The sequence below is a fragment of the Mercenaria mercenaria genome, chromosome 7 (genome assembly GCF_021730395.1).
Source record: "Mercenaria mercenaria strain notata chromosome 7, MADL_Memer_1, whole genome shotgun sequence".
Taxonomy (NCBI): Eukaryota; Metazoa; Mollusca; class Bivalvia; order Venerida; family Veneridae; genus Mercenaria; species Mercenaria mercenaria.
Genome location: NC_069367.1, coordinates 44,703,575 through 44,722,675, shown reverse-complemented (window position 1 = coordinate 44,722,675; position 19,101 = coordinate 44,703,575). Strand labels below are relative to the sequence as shown.

Sequence of the window (19,101 nt, the reverse complement as noted above, 5' to 3'; positions counted from 1 at the left end):
AGACCTATGGATAACCCATTAAGCTAAAAGCTTATTTCCAATGGGGTCCATGCTAATCTAATAAAAGATATACAGTGTAAGACAGTGCTTGTCCCAGACAAGCGCCTCCCAGTTATAATCAGTACTTATTGACAATATTGATTGTTGGGCAGTAGACCATAGATGTAGAAATGTATAGATTATTAGTCTGTAAATTTACAGATAATCTGTAAATAAAACCGTTTGGTGATTTATTAAATTATTTAGCAGAAATTTATCAAGTGTTATGTAATGCAAGCCCTGTTTTAAGGGAACGGACTCATAAATTAAATAATTATGGAAAATCTCAGAGGTCTCATTATTAGAAAACTGTCATATTAAATGCAACCTCACTCTAGCTGACTGAAATACAAATTTACTGCTCTAAAAAGTAACGGCGCGTCGCCATCAGCGACCGCTGCCTGGGCACGTGCAACGTTATCTTCAAATTTATGTCTCTTCCAAGACACCATTTACAAAACAATGAAGTGTCAGAATAAGATCAACAATAAAATATTAAATGCTAAAATACTTGCAATGACTGTCATACAAATGAGACGCCGCAATGTTCGGAAAAATAAAGCTTTAGCTTCTTGATTTTTCAACGTTGGCTGGCACCTGTCATCTTTGTTTACACCAATGCATTGTGGGAGATTACATCCTACTTCGTCTTTTTCCGGAAATTTCCGTCATAGGAAGTATCAAAGTGAAAAACGCGTCGACGGAAATTCTCGGAGCGTTCGGTAATTTACGTCAACAACACCGCCAATTTCAAAGGAAGACAAAATGGCGGAAGGTACAAGATCTCTCGACGCTGTTAATGAAGACGGTATCTATCCTACTTAAAATAGCCTAAAATCGGCATTCTTTCTGAAAATCAGTCCCTTGCAAGTCAGCCATCAATGTCTTTTTTCTTTTATTGATGACATGGACTGACATTTAGAGAACATTAAAACTTACACGAGCAGTTGCGCACATGACTATTTTCATTTTGTAATTTTGGTAACTTTTGCGCTTTCCTGACTGGCACAAGGCCTGAACTAATGAACTAACATTATAACAGTTTTAAAAATTAAACATATTTTTTTCCCCTCAATATAATGTTTGTGCTGCACAAGCACCGTTTAATTATTATTCGTTCCAAGAATTTTCGTACCTCACTGCCAAAAATTAATCAATAATCATTTAGATTTAGATGCTAGATTTGAAGAGACAAATTTACAGATTAATATGCCATTTTTGCCCCCCACACGATTATCGGTAAAATAACTACCCCAAAGGAGTTTTTAAAGAGCAAAGGACGGTAGATGTTCAAACGAGCTCGTGAAAATATGCGAGTGCCATGATTTCCTAATCCTACTCTCATTTTTTGATTCTTACTCGAATTTTGCAAGTTGGATCGCTATATTCAATCCCTGACCTGTGTGTAGTCGGCAAGTTAGTTAAAATAATTTGACATTCAGATTGTTTTATATTTGTGACTGGCAATCTAAGTGGGGATATCCCTTACGGAAATATTATAGTTTGCCGCGAACACTTGCTGCCATCATGCCGCGAATATCCAGCGAACATGCCGCGAACACTTTTGATACAATTGCTATAATAGTTCGCGGGATGTTCGCTTGGTGATCACTTTTCACATGCAAATTAGTTTTGCCGCGAACTTCCCGTGAACAAGTTGCAGTGATCATCCCGCGAACTAGTTGCTGTGAACATCCCGCGAACTAGTTGCTGCGAACATCCCGCGAACTAGCTGAAAACCATCTCTACAGAAATTGTGTACAAAAAAGCATGTACAGAAAAAGTGCAAAAACAAATAAATTAGTAGGAATCAGGGATATAAATTTATTGAATAAACTTCAACACTGACTGAGGTTGTAACAAATTCAAATTGTCAATGTCTGAACTTTTTCATATCATATTTGGAGCATTTTAAACAAAGTTTTAATGATAATATATATATATATGTTTGAATTTTAACTGTTACTTGTCATTTCAATAACAGTGACTAAGTGCATGTATTCATTTCATCCCAATGTTTTTCTTCACACTACTGATAAGTTATATGTATTACTACAAATCTGTCATTGTTTTACATGTTAATTATCAGACTTATGAAGCTAAGAAATTGTCAAAATAAGCTAGTTTTATATTTCTTTTTAGATAATCTGATATAGCTCTGCAAAAGGTTAAGCATATCTATTTCATTTTCAAAATTCCTTATGTTTACTGAGATATATAAGTATAGATATTAAACATAAATTTTCTGACTTACCACAAAAAAGTATATATTCCTATTAGCCTCTAAGAATCACTTATGAAAACTGCCTGTAATGCACACAGATTTCCTTCCAAACATGTCCAGAATATCTGGTTGTAATTAACTTATCAGACTCATACTGTGACCTTACAGATAATGTTACAAATTAATTGATCTACAATTACCTGCTCTTATAAAAGCTCTTCAATAACAGTTTACCAAAAGATTATAATCTTCTAAGTTTTTCTCGCGAACATGCCGCGATCATTGGTCTTCCTGCGAATATCTCGCGAACTAGTATCAAACCAATCGCAGTAGCAGCGAAAATCCCGCGAATACTTCCTGCGAATAGGTATGTTCGCAGCATGTTCGCGGCATGTTCGCAGCTTTTTGACCATTTCGTAAGGGATTGCCCATATGAAAAAATTATCTCAATATTTACTAGGATCGCTTCAAATTAGTTGGACTAGTCAACAAGTGTCATATCTGCGTATCGATTGGCAGTTACTTGGGACGTCTGATATTTTGACAGGTGATATTCAGATTGGCAGTTTGGTTATATATTTAAATATTATAATTAACTGCTGAATGAGTCAAAGGGGCATTGCTGAAAGGGCAAAAAGGTGCTGAAGAAAGGCAAAAGAGCAGTGATTAGGGCAGAAGGGTGCTGCTAAAAACAGGGTTCGCACAGACTTGAAAACACTTTGAAAACACCTTGAATTTTAAGCTACTAGATGAAAAGTGCTTGAACTTGCAAAAACCTCCTTAAACTCCTTGAATTCGTTTCTTGCCTTGAAAAGTGCTTGATTTTATGATAAATGTCCTTGAATTTCCTTCTTAAGAAATTTTGGTCACCTAAATAAAAATATATAGTGAAAGACGCATCAGTATATGTATGCATCACCATATTTTATGTCTACATAACCCAGGGCTTGAGCTAGGGAGCGACTTGAGCGAAATAGTCGCTTTGTAGCTCCCCTCTTCGCTCTAATCTAACATCAAAGTGAAATTCAAGTCGCCCGATTTTTATCTACTGTACACACCTCCAGTTATCCGCTATCGGCCTGTTGACACTTGACTGGAATACATGAAAGCATAATTTAAGCTCCGCCTACTTAAGATTACCGAGAAGTGCAAATGTGACACTTGTTTTGTAAACTGACTGTTGATAAACAAAGCAGTAGGGATATACATTACATAAGCTTACACATTCTTTTTTGACCTTTAGAAAGTATCTTACCGTGACTGACTCGAATAGTTTCCTTAAATCCACTTAATTTCACTCGTATTTTTCAAAACACAAACTTTAGAAATATAATATTATCACTGACACTTTCTGTGAATAGAATAACGTAAATGAAATTTACGCAAATTTTTGTCACCTGCCATCAGAAACTGGGTTAAACCTGTTTGACAACTGCTTCTTTTAATGTGTGCCGACACCAGCGTATCAAAGAGACACCAGCAGATCAAAGAAGACGTGTATTCTGTGTGATGTCATAGTGATGTCACTGCTATTGACATGTATTTAATTCATACACTTGTTATTTAAAGTGACTGACTTTGAGTGAGCTTGATTTATTTATTGCTGATATGGAATTAACTTTTTTTAATTGTATTCATATTTAAAGGGTTTTCTTGGTTTGGGCAATCATTGCAAGAGTGGAAAAAAACTTGAAATTGCAGTTTAAGCACATTAGATTCACAAGGTTTAAAATGATAAGAAAACAGAATCACTGACATTTTCCATGAATTTGTTATTTACTTTTAATTAATAAACAAAGACAGGAAATAATAAAAATAGTGATTTGTATTAAGCATAATTAGTTCCTTTTTCAACTTGCATGTCATGGTGCTAAAATCTCGTCACTTCTCCTTAAAATCTTGTCACTTCTCCCTAAAATCTCTCCACTTCTCCCTAATCTTAGCTGAGGGAGAAGTGACTTCTCCCTAAAATCTTAGCCTAGCTTAAGCCCTGATAATCATGTGTACCATATGATACGGGTTTTAGAAAGACTGGGACTAGGAAAATGACGACGTGTAAAAATTATGGACACCATTTCCGTTTACCGATATTGAAGAAAATGTTCAGGGCCCACGCTGTCGTTCGCCACTCGAGCCATTTGGCGAATCTGCGATGAAAGTGGCGAAGAAAAATCGCGAGTGGCGAAGATGAAAAAATGTTCGTAATTTGGACCACCATTTTGTTTCAGACGTTCTAAATCGTAACCTCCGAGAAATTATGTTAAAAAAACAGTTGACTGGTTCCGATAATTTTACCTTATAAAATTAACTTATTTCGGGATAGTACTACCCAGTCTGCGTTTACTTTACATATAACAATGTGTAATAAACATCTTGACACGCGAGAAGATGCAATTTGCAATCAATTAGCAACCGATTATCGGGTTAAAATAATCTTTTTGTTTTGTTGTCATTACGGCAGATTAAATGATTGATCCATGGATCAAATAATTAATAAATAAATCGGCAAAATAATGAATGGTTTGATGAATTTTTTAACTAACCACTTACTAAGATCACAGACACGGGTCCAGTGTATTTTTATTTTTTTTTTTTGATATAAAAATCCTTTTTTTTTCACACAAATATACTTTTTATATGTTAGTCAAATGAAAAAAAAAAATGATGACAAAAAATCCGGTCACAATATCATACACGACACTGTGACCGGATTTTTGTCATCATTTTTTTTTCATTTGACTAACATATATATAGAAAGCATATTTCTGTGAAAAAAGGTTGTTTTTTTGCATTAATCAAAAAAAATACACTGGACCCGTGTCTGTGATCTTAGTAAGTAATTAGTAAAGGTGTTTGCCAAGTTTTTTGAATGTCTTTAAAAGTTAGGAATGGATTTGAAATGTAATCCTGTATCAGGGTAGATTTCTTGGAAGCACAGAGCACCAAAAACACAGCTCTTGGGCCATGCATTTACATAGTAGGCCCACAACAAAAAGAAGCTGTAATGGAAAAATATTTCAGACAGGTTGCTTCAAACATCCAACAACATTTTAAAATACAAAACTTGCTTTAGAGGTATACCCACTTTCATTCAAAAGTCCTTCTATATGGCTAGAATATCACCATTTGCTTATGTGAAGTAACAAAAATTTTCAACGCGCCGCGGGAAGGGAAACCTCTCCAGCACCCTCCCTACCGTTCCCGAGAAAAAAGGTGGCTCCAACTTTTTTCAGCCCAGTGTGGGCCCTGATGTTGTGTATTTTCAACAAAAGGTGGCTTGTATCCTATCCATGGCTGGTCGATCACGAAAACAAACGAAAAACTAAAAAAAAAACTAAAGAAAACTAGGGCTGTCATTGATTGGGTCTTAGGCCTATCGACGATACCGATATATCAGAAGACAAATATCGACGATACATCGATATATTGGTTATTAAGTTAGATTAACGACCTATTTGTTGATATGCATACTATATACCTTCCTGTAAATGCTATTTTAAGTTTTATTGCCTACTTTCCATATTTCTGTTTGATTGTGTTGTATTTGTATTTATGAAATAAAAGAAATACATAAAAATTAATAACATCTTTCATTTTTATTTTGCCTTCACTCCTTTTTTGCATTTATCCAAATTTACAACTTTGTGAACTTTAGTTGTTTTTTAGGGTCTGAGTGTTTATTTGGTAGTTTTTTCTCTCTGTAAAATATCGATTTTTGAAAATGGGAATCGATAATCGATCGACAAAAAAATATCGTTGATACATCGATATCGTTTCTATCGATGACAGCCCTAAAGAAAACTTGATCTTACAGGGCTCTCGCGAGTGGGCAACTTGAGCGAAATAGGCGCTCTAGAACTCCACACTTCGCTCAGATCTAACCTCAAAGCGAAATGCAAGTCGCCCGATTTTCTTTGATATCCGCACTCGCTAATTGCTGCTACCAGGACTGTTGACAATTTGCACGGTGTCATTACGAGTGTCGAATACACAAACACACGCCAGTAGCATAATTTAAGCTCCGCCTACTTCAGGTTAGGGTTGGATATTGTTAAGGACGAAGCGATCCGATACCGATACCGACGAAACGATACGGTATTTTTAACGATACCTATACCAAGCTTTAAAGTATATCACATAAGCAATGATTTGGTTAGTATTAAATACACCCTTTTAAGTAGTTATACAAGAAAATTTGCTTTGATATATAAACATTTTAAGTCTGTTAATTTGATGTTGTACTAAAACTATGAAAGAGTAAAAAAAATAAACATATTTTACAAACTAGAGTTTTCCAAAATAAAAAAAGAGTAGATACGTCGCTCACTGTGCTATTTAAATCTAGGACTCACTGACTGTGTTAACTTAATATGCTTGCTCTGCACTGACGAGAACTGTGAAATTCAACACTTACTAGCTTTCAAATAACCCATTTAACAAGTCAGACTCGTTGTCACTCATGATAAATCTTCAACCAGGTTAACTAGTACTGTATTTAAATTGCAACATTTATTTCAACACAATTTTCATTGAAAAATAACCCTCAAAACGTCTGAAACAACCAGCAATAACGTATTTCTATTAGTTCGCGAAAACCGATGACTTGTTTACATAGGTTACAGCTTATTTTCGTAACTTTTTATTAAAATAATTTTTTTTCATTTGTTTTGATAGAATATGACAAAGAGCAAAAAAGTGTCGTATATTTTGTATGATTTACGTAGTTTAAAACGACGGGAAAAGAAGTTTTTTATGATAATATATAGCATACGAAATTATTCGCAAGGCCAGCTCTCCATGTTACTCGGAGCAGTGTCACAGTAAACAATGTCGATTGCGTTATGGTACTGTGTTTCAAATACTGTTTGCTTATTTTCTGCTTTCTTTTGCCACGGATTTGATAATTATTTTGTTTATTTACTTTTATGGAAATACCGGTATCGGAACCGGTTCTTTACGAAACGGTATATACCAGTACTTTACGAAGTGATTATTCGGTACGGTACCGATACCGGCAACCGGTATCCAACCCTACTTCAGCACACCCGTTAACCGGTTCCGAGCAAAACAGTTCGTGGTGGACAAAACAGTTTACCGATAATTTTTCCGGCATCTGCATCGGGGTAAGTATTCTCCATCCAAGAATCGGTTGGTGCAAAATATGTTAAAGATTTTTGTTTCTGTAAAAAAGTGCATGAACGAAGAACATGCCATGGGCTTCCTGTTTAAAAATAACCTATATTTAGTAAGTTATGGCGAGTTAAAAGTGTGATTTTGTTGAAAAACTGTGGAAATGAAAGTTTAACGCGGTATATTTAATTCACTTTTCAAAATAGGGCTGTTGTATTAACATCAACCTGTAAAATAATGTTTGCTCTGAATATTGTCCAAGTTTTAAACGACAAAACGCAATATTCAACGAGTTATAGACATTCAAACATGACATGGTCGAAAAAAGTGTGGCGGCATTGCACAGCTCAAACTTATTTGTGTGACGAGCAAGAGCAGTCCTGTGTCTTTTTTATTTTATTCTAATAATAAATGGTCTAAATAGTGATATCAAGCTCGTAACTCTTAAAACATAACGTTTTTAATTAGACAACAGCAATTTACACTAGCTTTTATTAACAAATAGATGTAAGTCAAAGCATAAGTAATCACACAACCGCCTAACAATGTAATATACATGTAACACCGCTCGCTCGAGGTCGCAAGGGGATGTGCAAAATGCTCGAGTTATCCATGGTTTAGAGCGACCCAAACATTGACCAACATACGAAGAAAGTTGAAGTTTGTTTTACCAATTGTCATCGAGACCATTTGCAGAGGAAACGGTGATGTGTAATAATAACACACTCGTGACATTTTCAAAAAAAAAACGTATTACAAACGTTATTTATAATAGATCGTAAATGGCACATGTGAAGAAACAGCTAAGACATTTTTTTATTTGAAATACTGTAATTGAATTCGCAATTTTCTTCTCCAGATTAAGATTTCATTTTATCGTCTCAATTTTATGAAAAGACTATCTTATTTCCTTTATTTGCATGCAAACAACTGTTGATTAAAATATTAAGATCTCATAATTATCTTCTCGATCCCGCAGAAAAAAGTAATAATTAATAACAATTTTGATCAATAAAATTTTTCTTCCACCTTTCATCAATAATTAATCTCATTATCAGATCAAATATACCGACAAACAAACATTTAAGATAGTCGGGGAAAAGACCATGCAATTCTCACGGCGTGCGAAAGTTTTAAATTAACCGATACATTCTGACCGCCGAAGGTGTGAAAATTTTTGACACCTCTGCTCGAGTTTGTCATAAGCAACAAAGAGTAAATTAATACACAGGGACCAGGCCCCGTGTTCACAAAACATTTTTCGATCTCAGCTGAGTTTGAGTTTGATATTTTAATATCAGTTTTACTAAAACTTCAAGGTTAAATTTAATCTGAGACAGACCATCAATACTGAAGAGCCACTTGAAAATAATGTTGAGCATAAAATTAAGTTTTAAACATACTCTTTTGATATAAATGACGATTTAAGTTTCATTATCAAACTCAGCTGAGACTGAAAACGTTTTGTGAACACGGGGCCAGGTGTCATGCTCGAGCGATCGAGTTATCGATGCTCGACCCAGCCATGGTAATTTCACATAGAAAATAGAAGGAAATCGGCCGGGACCACATGAATTGCTCGAGCGAGCCCGGGTGCTCGAGTCATCGATGCTCGAGCGAGCGGTGTTTCACTGTATCATCAACACTTCTTCCTACATTTTTGAATTATGGTTACAGTGGTACAGTAATTTGATGTGATGCATTCCCGTTTAGGAACGTTCCATTTAAATTTCTTTCAGGATTACAATGCATATGTACCTGTGCTACTTATGCAATGCAACAGCTGACTTTTATAGGCACTTACTTCAGCACCTCTGTAATAGCCATAGGTTTGACATGTTAAAGTACAAGCAACTTGAGCTTGACTGACTGATAGGAAAGCCCGATTCAATAAGGAGTTTGAATTATGTCCAAAATATATGCACGTGTTGAAGAGATTGAAAAAGAACATGTACCGACAGAACCGAAAGATTTAAGAAATGAAGTATATGAAACTATCTGAGTAATTGGTGACAGAATAAAAGATTTGAGGGAGTCTATAAGGATCTTACATGCCTGCCTGTGTAAGACAGGGTTTTCCCTACCCGAGGGACAGTGTGGAATGGAAAACCGAGCGTTAGCGAGGTTTTTTATCCATGCTGTCCCGAGGGTATGGAAAACAGCTGTCTTACACAGGCAGACACGTTAGATCATTTTTCTTGCCTATCATGTTCAAAATAGATCGTGGAGACAAATAGGTTTTTGGTATTTCCTGACATTATTTATAAAGTTTATGACATCACAATGGTACCTGATCAGTGATTTTTTTTGCGTATTTTTACTGCCGAATATCGGCACTTTCCCCTCGCCAAAATAGGCCATTTTTTCCCAAAAAATCGTCAATTTTTCCCCTAAAAAAGAGATGTTTTCCCCCCTCAAACTATAAGATTTTATTTCCAAAATGTAACAGTTTATATTCGGGCGTGAGATCAGCGATATCTAACATGAAATTGGCAGAAATGGCATCAAAAACGTCCTTTTTAAGATCAAAATCGCATCAAGGTTACCGTCGCGAAAACACGTGACAAACAAAATATTGCCGATTTTCAAGAGAAATATGCACTTTAGTCGGTTTAAATATGTTCCATTATGTCATTTAATCATTTATGGTAATGAAAAATGACAATATCTCTCCTAGTTTTTGAAAAATTGGAGATCAAAATCGCTGCGATTGTACCGATTTTCGGATAGTCAAAATTTCGGACGTTATCAAATTTCAAGGGCATGAAGTGAAAATTGATAAATACAATTATTACAAGTTGTATTGGTGTCTTAATTTATTTTATCACCCAAAAATTTCACGATTTCAAATCCAAAAGTGGTTTTGAAAAAATATACACTCTTCAAACAACATTCAGTAAGGAAATGTACAGATTTATATCACTTAGTATGGAAATTAAACATATTTCTATTTTTCCCAATTTTGGGAATTATCGCGCTTATTTTCCCAATTCAGCGGGCACAGGCACCTTTATTTTTTCCAAAAAAAATCACTGCTGATTACTATGTGACGTCACCTTAAGTAGTGCACGCTATTTTAGACAAGGGTTTTCCCTAGGGAAAGACAGGAATATCTATCCCCGGCGTGTGCTCGGATGAATGTATACTTTCCCCGCTAGCCTAGGTAGGCAAGGATATTGTATCTTTAAATCGCGGCATTGAAAATTTAATAAGCGGGGAAATATTGAGGGTAAACAGTGGACGAAATCAAGATTTGCACCAGTGATTGTTCGCTTGAATGAAATTTCTTGGCCTTAAAGTGCCTATAAACGTCAGCTGTTGTATTGCAGTAGTAGCACAGGTACATATGCATTGTGATCCTCAAAGAAATATCACATATGATATGATAACTTTAATGGAACGTTCCTAAATGGGAATGCATCACACCAAACTACTCAGGGCTCACACTGGCCTCCAAAAAATAATAGCCAACTTTTTTAACCTATGAAAAATTAATAGCCAAAATTGATGCGGATCTTTGCGTGCAATTTTTATAAAAGTAAAAATGATAAATTTCAACATATATATCTTCTTAATTACTTTTAAAAGTAGCAGGCCCCAACAGGGGGTGTGGGAATCGGGGATTCAGTGAAATTACCTCCTAATATTGGTGGTGGGGTCCCACTATAACAGTTTAAAATGCTATATTCTGATGGATTTTGAAGGCATTTATAGGACACATAGTTAGTTTGTGTGAGGCAGCTGAAATTGTTGATATTGACTGACATTATGGACTGGGCAATGGCTCAATTAGCCCCATTCATGCACATACAATAAGGACACAGCTGCACACAATGGAAAGTTTACCAAGTCTTTGAGTATCATTCATGTTTATACTTTTTCTTTATACACGTGTTTTCATGATTCTTTTGACCATAACTGCACTTAAATTGCCCGAAAAGTACAGAACAATCAAGTCGCGAAAATACGTGATATTTGGCATCTATGCACACTATTGAATTACAGCTTTTTGTCAACAAGTTTTTGATGCTTTATTCAATAAATATACTAATTTTTAAGTGTTTCAGAATGTTTTTACTTACGCTAATTACAGTATGCAAGCACATTTATTTGTTGAATTTTTTAGTTTGTCCGTATCGGCCATGTTTCTAAAAATAGAAACAGGTCTGGGTTTTCCGATATTTTTTTAATTAATGTGCAAAACAAAAAACATTTATTATGCCAGAATTGTCTTGGTAAAAAAAAAATAGACTATTAAAAATATCTGGCCTGTAATATTTCAACAAATTCGCGTTCTTTACAAATTCTGAAAATTCGAAAAAAATATTTTTTTCGCTTCGAACAATTTCATTTTAGATTAAAAACACATATAGATCTAACCTAGATCCTGATTAAAGACATTTTGAAACCATCGACAGTTAGGTCAGTTTATAATATGTTTTTAAAGATAATTAAATTAGCGGTAACTATAGATGGCAGTTTAATTTTTCATTAGGAAACTGCCGTACAAATTGGTTTAATTGTCGTCTGCCAAATATAGAGTAGAAGAAAATTTGCGCTGGCGTTTTAAAATGTTCCAAAAAAGTAGCCTGCCAGTTCAATCTGATTGATAGCTAGATAAGTAAGATTAACTTCCGGTTATAATCGGTTTAATTGTCGTCTGCATCATACCGCCTTGGGCAATGTTATCGGCATAGTTGACACCTGTTTGGAATACACGAGGTAATAAACAGTCTGCTGTATTGATTTTTTTACACTAGCAGACCGCGGGTTCCTGTCTCACTTGGCATAATTATTTATGTAGCTATTAAATAAAATAATCGCCAGTGCCTGTCGCCAAAATGAAAAAATATTCGCCATTTAAATAAAATAATCGCCAATGGCGATAATGGCGACTGACAGCGTGAGCCCTGCTACTGTACCACTGTAACCATAATTCAAAAATGTAGGAAGAAGTGTTGATGATATATTACATTGTTAGGCGGTTGTGTGATTACTTATGCTGTTGTCTAATTAAAAACGTTGTTTTAAGAGTTATGTTTTAACAGTTACGGGCTTAATATCACTATTTAGACCATTTATTATTAGAGTATAATAAAAAAGACACAGGACTGCTCTTGCTCGCCACACAAATACGTTTGAGCTGTGCAATGCCGCCACACTTTTTTTCGACCATGTCATGTTTGAATGTCTATAACTCGTTGAATATTGCTTTTTGTCGCTTAAAAATTAGACAATATTCGGAGCAAACATTATTTTAAAGAGTGAAGTTAACACAATAGCCCTAAGGTGAAAAATGAATTAAATGTATCGCGATAAACTTTCATTTCCACATTTTTTCAACAACATCACACTTTTAACTCGCCATAACTTACTAAATATAGGTTATTTTTAAACGGGAAGCACATGACACGTTCTTCGTTCATGCTAGTTTTTACAGAAACAAAAATATTTAACATATTTTGCACCAACCGACTCTTGGATGGAGAATACTTACCCCAATGCAGGTGCCGGCAAAAATATCGGTGAACTGTTTTGTCTGCCACGAACTGTTTTGCTCGGAACCGGTTAACGGGTGTGTTCAGGTACTTGCGAAATTTTCCCGAGAAGTGTGAAAGCGAATCAAATTATCAGATACACCAGAGTCGGTTGTGTTCAGCCAATTAGCACCGCATTTAAGTCTTTGACACTTCGTGTTTAATTGTCAACATGTTCGAGAGCAAAAAAACAATGTTTTATAGAGAAACTGCTGATTAACCATGCGATTAATTGGAATATGGTACACAATTATTTGTTATCTATGATAAAATAACGACATGTAATGTATTAACTACGTTAAATTGACTTCTGTCGATGAATTTATTTGAATATGTATTTCTAGTTTACACAGTTTACTTTCAGTTTTATTCGAGTTAGATACTGACATTCCTAGGTGAATGACTCTCGGTGTTAATAATAAACACTTCATACAAGATATAACCAAAATTCGGCGGGTTACATTTACAGAATCGTCTTGAATTTTGAAAACGACTTTTTTCAGAATTTTGTAACGAAACAATAACCACTGTATGGGAAATCATCTAACTAAGAAAATGAATGGTCACATCAATGTTTTTTATCAAGAAACAAGAAAATTACAGCCACCTTTTGAATCACTCAACATCATTGCGGTAGGAAAAGTCTTCCCACTTCTCCCTAAAGTCTCCCCACTTCTCCCTAAATCAGCTTGAGGGAGAAGTGATTTCTCCCAAAAAATTGAACCTAGATAGACCCCTATCTTATATGACATTATAAGTCACTGTTGATGTAGGAAGTGTTGATCAATTGTTTGCCAGTCATTTTGTGTGTAATAAAGTGTTGATCAGTTGCAAATTGGAATTTGGAACTTTTACAGAAAAACTGTCTTATATGACCAGTGATTTTTTTTGCGTCGATTTGACTCCGAAATTTGGCGTCTTCCCAACTGACAAAAATGGTCAAAATTCCCAAAAAATGCTTAAAAATTCCCCAAAACGTGATGATTTTTCCCAATTAGATTGATTTCTTGTGAAAGTTGAACTAAAACGATCCAAATAATCATAAAAATTCCGACTCTAATTATGGTTTATTCGCAGAATTTTGTTGCCAACTCGAAGCGCGTTGTTTACATAAAGCAGGTCACGGCATAGTATGGCATTTAGTATGACTTTCATCACAGTCGCTAAAGGCTTTTTCATGCGTCAAAATGAGTCGGAAAAAAATTGTTAGAAACTTACGTAAATTATCGAAAAATGTCACATAATTCCAAATATTATAATAAGAAAATTAAACTTAAACACGCCATCGGTACTCCGGACATTCGAACATCTTTTGGTAAAGTTAAAGAGAAATTAAATTCAAATCAAACGTCAGAAAAGCAAAGTGATCTGTCCAAGCAATCTGAGTCCCCACAAAATGACCCTCAGAAATCAACAGAAGCTCATGGTGACCCTAAGCTATCTGAGCCATCAGATCCCGTGACATCAGAAAATAACCTGTCTGTTCAACCTCAGTGCACATTTGAATGAAATAAATTTACCTTAAAATAAAACTTTTCAAAATTATTTCTTTATTAAGGTTTGTTAATTTTTCCCAATTTTGAAGTTTATCGCGCTAAAAATTCCCAATTGAAAAGGCATGGGCTGTTGCCAAAAAAAGTAAAAAAATCACTGATGACGTGATAGTCATTTTGGATGTAAGAAGTGTTCATCAATTGTTAGCCAGTCATTTTGTGTGTAATACAAAATGTAAGTGCTTGTTCCATTTTTTGCTTATCCTTGAAAATGTAATAAAAGTCCTTGGATACTCCTTGAATTTTTTTTGTCAGTCTGGCTGTATGAACCCTGAAAAAGCGCCCTGCTATTCCGCTCTAGAAATATCCCTAACTGTAGTAATTTAGTGTGTTGCATTTTTTTTCGAAAAGGCAGATGAAGTCGTAGTCTTACTGCTTATTTTTATGATAATTAGTGTATTTGAATCATATGAGCAATGTGGACAAAATCCCTCCAAATGCCAGGTCAAATTTCAAAGGTCATCACTTTCATTTTCTGAACTTTTGTGGAGATGACTAATTTAAAAGTGGGATAATTATCAAAATTTACTTACATATTTAACAACGTCAAAGGGGATGAGTGGCGATGGGATTTTGTCCTACATTCAGTATGCTCTCATTATTAAGCATTTAACTGAAGCATAATTGGTTTTCTAGACATCATGTATTTTGCGGTTGAAAATATTGGACCTACTGTAGAACGCCATACTCGTCATTGTTGTGCAAACTGTCAGTATTATGGTAGGTTGCTGCTTTGTAGTTGCAAAACTATATATATATAACCTGGATCCATTAATATGTATATGCATGTGTCAGCTTTACCTTAAAGCCCAGATTGTCAGTTAAATGTGCAGTGATATTAATTTTATGTGTTTGGTGGTTGAGTTATTTTTAAATCATTGTTATCTATCGAACTAGAGACTGGTGAATGGTAAAAGTTTAACTTTGATTATTAAATTAATAAAGGCCTATATAAATTTATTTTGTTGAAAATTTTTATTATATACTTGAACAACAATTTTTCGCGTAAGGCCAGAGTTTTTTTATTTTTTGTTACTCGGATTTGGGGCAGAAAAATGTTGACAGGAGGAGGGAAAAAATAAAAATAAAAAGGCAGCAAAATTACTAAAACAACAGATGATAAGTGATCACTTCAAATGTGTTGCCTGAAAGGATTATAGCAATACCTTAACACGCATTTAACATGTAATACAAAGAAAATTACAGTTCTGTGTTTATCTTTTTTATTATCTTGAACATAAAATTGATGATTTCAAAAACTTTAACAAAATCACTCTTTGGGCATGGGTACTATTTGCCCTTGGTCATAACATCTCTGGCGAGTATTAAATTGATGACTGAATAGCAATTTTCAATGGTCTGATCGGCTGGTTTCATTTTTAGCATGTGCATACTTTTATTTTTAATTCATAAACTTTTCTGACCAAGATCTTTATTTAGTACACTTTAATATTTATTTGTTGTGTTATAAGTCACACTGACACAATTTTATAGGTCATATGGTAACTTTCCAGACTTAAATGGTGCTGGAAGACCCCAGGTACTCCTCTGGGCATCATCTCAGGCAAGAATTGGCATCTGGGTAGAATGGCCTACCTTCCGTCAGCCAGCTGGATATCTTTTTCACATGATGACCTGAGTGGGGCTCGATCCCACAGTTGTCAGGGGCAAGTGATTCAAAGTCGGGCCACTCTTTTTATATTTGATGACCAGAAAATGACTGAAAGCATAAGTAGCTAGATAGGTCCCTGAAAAGGATTTGTATGCAATGGAATATATAGATAAATACCTCCAATCAGGCAACTTGTAATATATATATATATGTCTTCATAAGCATATCACATGGTTTTATCCCCTTCATAATAGGGTCCTTCCCTCAGAAAACATCTTTTAAATTATGCAGTTTTCCCCAAAAAACTGACTATATATTAAGGTTTTTTATTCCCCTTTGCCCAAACACCGAGCTGTTTTTGCTCCAAATCACAGGCCTGGCCCCTTTCCCTCCTAGTTAACCCCCCTCGCCCCCCTCCCCCAAAAATCTGAAACGGATGACTCCTTTGGCAGCACTTTGTTGCTCCTATACGTCATCCTCATGTAAATATATAACTGTCAAAGGCATGTCAAATTCACATTCAATGTTGCCGTTGTTATTTACGTCGGGTAAATCTATGTTTTTCTAACATTTTGAGACACCGTTACTGACCGTAACCTTTACAGAACTTGTTTTTCGTTGTTTTATTGTCTATATACTAGATCACAAACCAAATATTCCGCTTTTCCATCGCACATAAATCGTTCAAAGACAGTCTTAAATTTCACTCAACAAGCAAGTTTTTGTTTACGTACGGGAGACGCTTCCATTTGAGCAGAAATTGCGCCTATATGACACTAACAGATAATGCGCTGACGAATATCGACGTTGTCATCGTCGTCAGAATGCAGCAAAACATCGATCGTCGCCCCAAAAATAATTTTGAAATTTCAATTTTTATTTTTTTCGAAAATGACGGAAAATAGGGTCGGCGGGTCTGAGTAACGAAAAATCAAAGAACTCTGGCCTAAAGTACTGTAGAAAGCCATGTATAATGCACATCCATGTATAATTCACAACTCAAAATCCTTGGGAAATTTTGGTCATTGAAAATGGAAATAGAGTTTACCAGTACATTGTCACTGGTAATAAATTTTGCCTATGCAGCATAGATCAGAATCTGTCTTACTGCTCAAAAGATTTTTGTGTTATGATCTGTTTAAGAACATACGGCTGATAATTATTGGGAAGTACAAAATGTAGCCTGACGCGTCATGTCAGTTTTGCTGCTCACAGCTTGATACTCAGTCTTTAATAAGTATCATAATATGAATGATTTTTGATACTACTTTCTTCAAATACTATAAATTTAATGCACATTTTAAAAAAAATGAATGAATGAATGTTATCTACAGTCGACATCGTACTTGCGACCACCTCTATTAAGCGATTTTTGTATTAAACGACCAGTCAAAATCCCTCCCAAACGTTTTCAGTATATAAATTCATTCCATTAAACGACTTCTTTATTAAACGACTAGCGACCACATTAATGTAGTCCCGACAGGTAAAATATTCGACAAAAGTATCTATTAAGTGACAGGGTACCAAAATTCTACTGGGCATTTCTTCGTCTGTGTAATGAGCGAGTACGTTTTGCACGTGACTGAATGCAATTAACCTTTGAATCAGTCAAACTGACAATCTATCCATAATTTTCACGGTTTGTGGACTTGGAAAATTGTTCACAATGTTAAAACAGATTTTTAAACCATACATGTATGTTCATAATAAATAGAGTTACATTAACAGTTAAAAATAACTTTCTTTTTTCATCTGACTGAAATTCATTAAGAGACCATTCCATTAAGAGACCACTTCTTAGCAGTCCCTTGGATGGTCTCTTAATACAATGTCGACTGTATTTTAGAACGTAATGCCAAGCTTAGTTTTTAGCCTAGACTATTAGCACAGAGAGTAGTTTCCCTTTACTGAAACGGGAAATCCTTAACAAACCAGTTTTGAAGTTGAAAAATTGTCTGTAGTACCTATGTATAATATGCACCCACGATTCAGGGTGGTCCCTGGGGTCAAAAAACTACACATTATATACACAAGTATTTACAGTAATATAGCAAAACTTATCTCTTGTAAAGAGAGTAGGTATAAAACAAAGACCTACCCTTGTCAAACTTTACACAGTGCTCAATTAGTCTAAATGCTTGATTTGTTGCTTTAAAGTTGATATTCTTGTATACAGGACTGTTTTCAATGTTTTGGAAAAGTATTTCTGACGTGTCACATGAATATGAAATGTGAAAACCACCACTGCATTTGCTTGTTTAGCACAGCACATTCTTTAAAATCATCCTTGCAGAATTTCCTGCTTGATACTATAGTATAGAACACCTCTTAACTCAACAATTTATACATTTTTAGTTCACCTGAACATTGTTCAGGACAGGGGTTGACAAATCCACTCTTCCGGTCATAAATTCAAGTAGATATTGGCTCCAGGCAGGTGAAGCTTGCTGTAATATATGACAGCGGACATTAAAAATAGATAAAAATCATTTTTATATGCCCATGAACACTAGCACCAGACCAGAAAGAAAATGCCTCTGTACATACCCTACCCCTACGTATCATATAAGAACCATGGTCATGAACGGGAAAATACACTAGCCCATTTCAATCGCGCATTTCTCAGTTAAAACATGCAGTTCAATAAATATGTACTATGGATAATGAACATTGAAGTGATAATTTATCTTCCATTGTGTACCGGTCACACTTCTTCAATATTTCTTATCATAGAGAAACAATGCGTAGTTTAAAGTTTCATCAACATTACAGCAAAAACTTAGGTGAACTTCCCTGTTGAAGTTCCGGTCTAGATTACAAAACGTGTCTGATATGTGTATATGCAGCATAAACGTGCAATGTGAATAAAATAAACAAAACGGATGTATACCAATGTATTCAAAATCATTTCTTAGATAAATCATGAATTTCATTCATCATTTTGAGTTTTATTGTATAACTGTGGATATTTTGCATTCTGTTTTGTTTGTTTACATTTCGCCT

The 19,101-nt window shown here is 35.0% G+C and overlaps 2 protein-coding genes across 6 annotated transcripts in view; one reads left to right on the top strand and one right to left on the bottom strand.

Moving 5' to 3' along the window:
* LOC123554250 (putative lipoyltransferase 2, mitochondrial) overlaps window positions 1-671 on the bottom strand; it is a 34,523-nt gene extending 33,852 nt beyond the window's left edge. The window contains exon 1 of one of the 2 annotated variants that reach the window (XM_045344248.2): window positions 551-671. The gene's annotated coding sequence lies outside the window, so the exon portion shown is untranslated. The remainder of the gene's footprint in view (window positions 1-550) is intronic. The other variant, XM_045344249.2, reaches the window with a different exon arrangement.
* A 93-nt stretch (window positions 672-764) lies between these two features.
* LOC123554251 (protein ECT2-like) overlaps window positions 765-19,101 on the top strand; it is a 61,656-nt gene continuing 43,319 nt past the window's right edge. For 2 of the 4 annotated variants that reach the window (XM_045344251.2, XM_045344250.2), the window contains exons 1-2: window positions 805-847; window positions 15,120-15,203. In XM_045344251.2, the coding sequence (XP_045200186.2) occupies window positions 805-847; window positions 15,120-15,203 (127 nt within the window). Of the gene's footprint in view, window positions 848-15,119; window positions 15,204-19,101 lie in introns of all 4 variants that reach the window. The other 2 variants (XM_045344252.2, XM_045344253.2) reach the window with 2 other exon arrangements.